Below are 7256 nucleotides of genomic sequence, written 5' to 3' on the forward strand. Positions count from 1 at the left end.
TTTTTTTTTTTTGTAGAGATGGGGTTTCACCATATTGCCCAAGCTGGTCTGAAACTACTTGGCTCAAGCAATCTACCTGGCTTGGCCTCCCAAAGTGCTGGGATTACAGGCATGAGCCACCATGCCCAGCCTAAAAATACTTTTTGATGAGAATTTTATTCTAGTTAATGTGCTAAAAGGATACTACTTTTAAAAGTTGCCATTAAGTTCAAATGCACCTTTTCATACTTTTAATAGATATATGTATATAACCTTAAACATGTTCATGATAATTCTGTTGAGACTTCTGGCTACGGATGTTGCTATACTGGCATATAAACGTGTACAATTAAACTCCAGTGTGATACTACTCATTTCAGTATCTACGAGTGGTACATTTTGTGCAGCAGCTTTATTTAACATGGCTCTTTGTGAATATAGCATTTATTGAGGGTGAAAGAGCAGGAGAGAATTCTGTGTTAAGTATTTTTATAAAAACATTGGTCATTTACTAAACAGAACCAGTATTCATAACATTTGTCTGGGTTTCAGATATGTTGTTTTGCAGCTCTACTCACTATAGTGACCCCAACATTAAAGAAAATTAACAAGCTTTTTCTGCTCTCAGCAGTGAAAAACAGTACCCTCTTAAATTCTGTCAGCATGTCACATTTATTGTAATCAACAGTAACTGGATGTTTCTGAGGTGTTTTGATTGGACTCAAAAGTATTACAATCAATTTGGAGACAAAAGCAAAATCTGCATTTTGGTTTAAGTATGACACTGATGACTTAAAAAAAAAAACCTATATATAAAAGTTCTATAGAAAGTTTGCCTCCACAATAGTTTTCTTTTTTTGAAAGATGGGGTCTCATTCTGTTGCCCAAGCTGGAGTGCAGAGGCACAATCATGGTATACTACAGCCTCAACCTCTTTGGCTCAGGTGAGCTCAGGTGATGCTTCTCGCTCAGCCTTCTGAGTAGCTGGCATTACAGGCATGAGTTACTACACGTGGCTGCAGAAAGATTTTTATATGTAAAACTATTAACACGATATACTAACTTTGTGCCCACTCAAATCTCTTTTCTATAATGTCCTTATGTTCTTCCTACTTTTATATACATTGACTTCTATGCTTCTCCTTTTAGAAACATAAAATTCTTGTTTTGTTCTTAGTTTTTGTTTTAAAAAACATTTGAATGTGTACCCTTGCTTATGTGAAGAATTATGACCTACCAGTCATCGCTAAATAGTCAATATTGTAAGAGTTGGTACTTTTTGTTTCATGTGAGGTTTGGCATTCTTGCATTTATGTACATGGATGTCAACTGTGTGGACTTGTTCTTTTTTTTTTTTTTTTGAGACGGAGTTTCACTGTTGTTACCCAGGCTGGAGTGCAATGGCACGATCTCGGCTCACCGCAACCTCCGCCTCCCGGGCTCAGGCAATTCTCCTGCCCCAGCCTCCTGAGTAGCTGGGATTACAGGCACGCGCCACCATGCCCAGCTAATTTTTTTGTATTTTTAGTAGAGACGGGGTTTCACCATGTTGACCGGGATGGTCTCGATCTCTTGACCTTGTGATCCACCCGCCTCGGCCTCCCAAAGTGCTGGGATTACAGGCTTGAGCCACCGCGCCCGGCTGTGTGGACTTGTTCTGTATTTACGTTAACTAGCTAACTTTTACTGAATTGTTGAAACTAAAAAACTTAAAAATGTGCTTATAAAAAAAGGGGAGGGATTACGTCCAAAGAACCCAGGAGCCACTTTGAAAGGGTGTCACCAGCCAAATTTGGAAAAATATGAACGTTGTGATAAATAATGATAATGGATAAAAATCTGTTACAGACTAAAAGAAGCTTTATAAGGTGAGTAAAAGTATGCCACCTACTTTTAATCCATATGATATAAATGAAGAAACAAATGGTAAAAGGGAGAAAGCTCTTCTTTACAGGGGTATGTGAACTAATAAATAAAGAATAATAAAGTTTTTTTAAAAATCACATTTTGTAATTATTAATCATATCTGATCCAAGAGAAAACTATCAATGAATTCTGAAACTAGCAGGTTTGTGAGGAGCACAATATTTATATCCTCTCAAGGTAGATTATAAAATCATGGCTTAGCAAACTAATATAGGAACAGAAAACCAAACACTGCATGTTCTCACTTATAAGTGGGAGCTAACACATGGACACATAGAGTGGAACAACACATGCTGGGGCCTTTTGGAGAATGGAGAGTAGGAAGAGGGAGAGAATCAGGAAAAATAACTAATAGGTACTAGGCTTAATATCTGGGTGATGAAATAATTTGTACAATAAACTCCCATGATACAAGTTTACCTATTTAACAAACCTGCACTTCTACTCCTGAACTTAAAAGTTAAAAAATTTTTTAATTAAAATTAAAAAATAAAGAAAAATGGTCAAAAGATACATCTTTCCAAAGAGAAAATACTTTCCTTAGGAACCACCATATTTGTACTCAGTCTAGCCCTATATTACAGGTTGAAATTTTACATGTTTCATGAGGAAAGAGCAGCCACCTTGTCGAATGCTACTGACAAGCTGAGGAAGACAACACTTAAGACATAAGCTTTGAATGCAGCAACCTGCAGGGAGGATTTTCTAAGACAAAGGGCCACTTCCAGCTGACCTGATACCTGAATTGGCTGCTCCCTTCTCACTGACACCGCACTCACCTGGGCACAGGCCTCCAGCCACCACCCTTTCCACCATCCAGGGCTCTCTGCCTTGCTCTAGGAAGGATATCACATCAGGTTTGGAAATGGCCAGACCTGGAGATAAGAAGAAACATGCCACCTAGTTATGGTATAGGGGGCCCCAGAATTCATATCCAGGACCTGGTCATCAAGCAGGAGACGCAGTTGCAGAAGTGCCAGAAGAAGATGGGACAGTTGCCTGAGGTTAGGGGAAGATGTAGCTTCAGCCAATAGTGCTGCCCTTTAACCCCTCAAAAATGACCAACCAGTCACAAAACTGAAAAGCCCCAAAAACTGATCAGGAAGGAATAAACATGCCCAACGATAACCTCCAAACTAACAGACTAGATCACCTTACCCAGTGAGACCAGGTTGCTGTAGGTCTCCAACATCACGTCTCTGTACAAATCCCTCTGAGCAGGTGCCAGCCACTGCCATTCTTCTTGGGAGAAGACTATGGCCACATCCCTGAACAATTCTGACCCCTGGAATGACAGGCATGTATGGTATATACATATTTCAATGGATAACAGTGGGATGAAAGGAGGCAGGGCAGGTCTTTGCAGGGACGGAGGTTGTTTGATTGAACAAGAAGGGTAGGACTGAATGTGAAAGGTTACATTAGAAATGGGTATGAGTAAAACAGAATGTTCAAACGTTCTCAAACACTCCTTGTAACTGCAAATCAAAGCTCTGTGCACAGGTCTGGGATGAAAATGGAGTTAAATGGAGTTTTTCTCACAGTAAGAAACAGTGTAATAACGCACACAGCCCACTCTGTACTTAGCATACAATAAATTCTCAAGGTGAGACCTATCATTTCTATCTTTTGGAATAACATTAACAAAATATTATTTCTCATGGACTTTCCCCAAATATTTTATTTTTAAAAATTATAGAAACATTCTCTATCTTAGATACAGGATTTTCATATAAGTCAAGAATTTCTTGGAGATGAAAGTTAATCATTATGTCACAACATAACGATTTTTCTCCATGGGAAAAACCATGGAGATCACTTTTATTGAGTAAAATTTTCTATGAAGTGAAACTAATGATTCAAGCATCCTCTAATTTTGGGTCCAGAGGTTGGATCAGATCTCTAAGGCTTTTCCAAGCCCTGACCACTCACCCTTCTAGCTGATCATCTCACTTGCTGTATCACCCACCATTCTCAGCTCTGTACTTTTCTTGCTCTTAAGCTAAAGAAACTAATGGAGACTGTCCCAGCTTCATATGCTCTGTTCAACATCAAACTAGACTTTAACTCTGGCATAGAATCTCTGATGGATTCCCAGTCAAACATCAATTACATATCCAATCATTAATCATTCCCAAAGCAATTAAAGCACTGGACCACGTACTTAAATTGAAACCAACCAACACCACCTCCCCTGCTTTTCTATATGTGATTGCTCATAAGTGTTCACTTCCATCTCTTCAGTTCTTACAAAAGATGCTCTCATTTCATACAGGGAAATGGGTTTCTCCTCCTAGCAGAAGAAAACCATCAGGAGATACAGAATGCTACAGAGAATAAATCTGTAGGCATTTATGAGAGGAAAGGACAAAGGGAGAGGGGACTCGCCGTCTGGTCCTTTTATTCCCTAAAATGGGAAAGTCTGAGAACCAGATTCCTGGATGGAACCCAGGTGGGAAGTTTCAAGATAAGAAAAGCAAATATTTATGGGATTTTAAAACTCACAAGGGACATGACTTTTAGAATTTCAAGGGCTGATAGGTCCTCCTCCTGGTTCCTCTCTTGGGGAAAGGCAGAGTCCTGTGACGGCAGAGCTGGGGGAGGAAAGAGCAAACATGAGAGGCTAGGCCTGCCTCACAGCTACTAGAATGCCAAAGTTACAAGTTCCCACTTGCTTGCCCTCTGCCCACCAAGAAAATGAGAGAGAGGTGAGACAAAGGGATCCTCACCCAACCCCAGGTAACCTGCTTTAGCTGCTGCAAGAAGGGGAACCAGTGGTCCTTTCCTTCCCATTTCCCCTAAACATAGTGATTCTGTTTTGTTGCAGATTCAAGTCTGAGACACGGATGCTGAAGGCTGTTCTAGTGACTGAGATCCACATGTTACCTCAAGGACAATGAAGGCTTTCCTCAAGCCAGGTAGCATAGAAGGCCTGCATAATTTGCACAGCCCCAGCCTAAAATAAAGACTTTCCAGGGCTAGGCCATTTAACTGTCTCCTGCAGCAAATATAACACATTCCGAAGTCTACCTGGTTCTTTTCCCAAAGGCCAAATTTACAAAAAGCTCCACAGCCCAAACTGGGGCTTTGCAGACGCCACTTCATGGAGCAAGCCTTGCACCAACAAATGGGACAGAGTTACAAGAAACAATAAGAGACAAAATTTACAGGGGGCAGGCCCAGCGCTCCACTACTAGCACATAAATGTGCCCTTCCATAGAGACACAGCAGTGCACAAAGCTGAATGCCCAATAATAATTGCCAAATAATAGAACTGAAAATTAGTACATAAGTAGTCAAGTCCACAAGTAGGCAAGTAGTTGAACCATTTCTGGCATAACCATATAATGGAATGCCAAGTGGCTAACAAAAATGAAGTTGGGCAACATTAACTGACAAGCAAAGATGCTAACTAATGGATCCTCTGAGAACACTGAGCAAAAAGAAGTCAAACTCACTCACTGACACACAGGCTAAAACAAAACAAAACAAAAAAATTGGAAGAAAACACATCTAAGTGTTTGCAGTGTTGTCATTTAACCAGTTCTTGAGCTCACTGTTAAGAAGTATTTTATAAAGGAGTATGTAAAGTGCCTACTGCATTACAAACATTTAGTTCTAAGTAATGTGTAAATGAAATAATTATGAATGTTGATTAATACGATGTAAGAGGCAACCTTTCCTTATTATGACCACTTTTATAAGCATTATTTGTGTTAACTGCACGATATCCTATTTACACAGGATAGTCTGTGTTTCACTCAAGTGTTTCCCCATTGCTGGACACAGAATTTGAACAAGGTCATATAAAATGTTCCCAAATGTAAATTCTTCTAAACTAGCTGTTCTAAATCCTCTGGGGTCTTGCGACTCTCTGAAAATGTCACGAAACAAGATTTCCTTTCAGATTAAAAAAACAAAAACACGCATAACAGTGAATGCAAAACATCCGCAATTTCAGGGGGTCGGGGACCCCTGTGCACCCACCTAAGTGGTCCATGCACCTGGGCTATGAGGCTGGACGCAGAATGGGGGCGCCAGCTGCCGCGTGCCGCGAGGGCCGGCGGGAAATGTAGTCTCACGCCGGTAAAGCCACAGAGCGACGATGGGGCGAGACGGCTCGGGTCTTCTCAGGCCTGAGACCCAGCCGGCCGCGGCACCCGTTCCTACTTGGACCCCGGAGCGCCTGGAAAGCTCCGGAGCCCCTCACCTGCCGCCTTCTCGGGTCCAAGTGTCACCGCGGCCGCGCCCCCGGCAACCCAGGGCGCGCTTCCACCTCGGTACCGGCGGACTCGCAGCGCGCATCCGGAAGATGGCGCAGACGCACAAAGCACACCGATGCTGCGCCATGATAGGGCCAGTACCGCAGTATCTTCTGGGAAACGTAGTCTCTAGACTTATCGTTTCTCGCGATGTTTAGGGGTGAGGCGGTCGCCTTGCTTGTGTAGTGCGCAGAGGAGCGATGTACGAGTGTTCGAGTCCCTGGGTCTTTCACGAGGGACTGTGTGCTACCTGCGTGTGATTCTCTAGAGAGATTGTGGATGAGTGACCGAGTTGGCAAGGGACCGTCACTGTGTGTGCCTGATTGTCATGACAGTGTGTGGTGGTGGTTCTGACTCCACGTGGGTCGTTGAGTGTGTGACTGGGACGGGTTAGCTGTGGATACACAACTGTATGCAGCTGTGGAAGACTCCCTCATCCATTAAGTTCCCATTTCCGTGGAGCAGCAGTTTTACCAGAAGGTTTGGAAGGAACCTTTAAGTTTGGAAATGTAAAAGTTTGTCTGGTAACTAATTTTAAACATTACATCTATGGTGAATTAAATGTGGGTTATGAAGGAGAATGCAAAATAAACGTTATAAAGATGTAAAGAAGTTTTCCTGTTATGGGGCGGCATCTCTTGGCTAAATACCAGACCACAACATATAGTTGTTAATTCTCTCTTGTTTATAGGCGGCTTCTATAGTCATCAAGTGTGAGAAGCCCTAGACTTTACACATCCCGAGTTAGCGCGGTCCAGTATGATCGGGAGTCCGAAGTGCCAGATGCTGGTCACGACCTGTTATGCTGCGTCTCAGAATGGGGAAACCCTCCTTGTCCGAGGTGGTACAGTTTGTCCTTGAGTCAGGCCCCAAGTTCAGAATGTCTGAACTCCAGTCTTAGAGATGTGCCTCAGTTTCCACATTTGAAAGTGAGGAAGATTATAGCCTCTAATTCACTGAGTTGTTGGGGAGGAGTAACTGAGCTTATATATGTAAAATAATGCTACGCTGCTGGATAAGGATGATAATGTGACTGAAGCTAACGCTTTCCTTCTGCAAAGATGCTTTTTCCAAAACACAGTATATTGT

The 7256-nt window shown here is 42.1% G+C and overlaps 1 protein-coding gene across 4 annotated transcripts in view; it reads right to left on the reverse strand.

The window, feature by feature from the left end:
* Positions 1-6931, reverse strand: part of ZNF582 (zinc finger protein 582) — a 12254-nt gene extending 5323 nt beyond the window's left edge. Inside the window, exons 1-4 of one of the 4 annotated variants that reach the window (XM_017546639.2) lie at positions 6116-6931; positions 4411-4499; positions 3064-3190; positions 2685-2780 (exon numbers count right to left, since the gene is read on the reverse strand). In XM_017546639.2, the coding sequence (XP_017402128.1) occupies positions 2685-2780; positions 3064-3190; positions 4411-4419 (232 nt within the window). In that variant the 5' untranslated portion in view covers positions 4420-4499; positions 6116-6931. Of the gene's footprint in view, positions 1-2684; positions 2781-3063; positions 3191-4410; positions 4500-5892 lie in introns of all 4 variants that reach the window. The other 3 variants (XM_017546638.2, XM_037745023.1, XM_017546640.2) reach the window with 3 other exon arrangements.
* Between the last annotated feature and the right edge of the window lie 325 nt (positions 6932-7256).

The sequence above is a fragment of the Cebus imitator genome, unplaced genomic scaffold (genome assembly GCF_001604975.1).
Source record: "Cebus imitator isolate Cc_AM_T3 unplaced genomic scaffold, Cebus_imitator-1.0 Scaffold190, whole genome shotgun sequence".
Taxonomy (NCBI): domain Eukaryota; kingdom Metazoa; phylum Chordata; class Mammalia; order Primates; family Cebidae; genus Cebus; species Cebus imitator.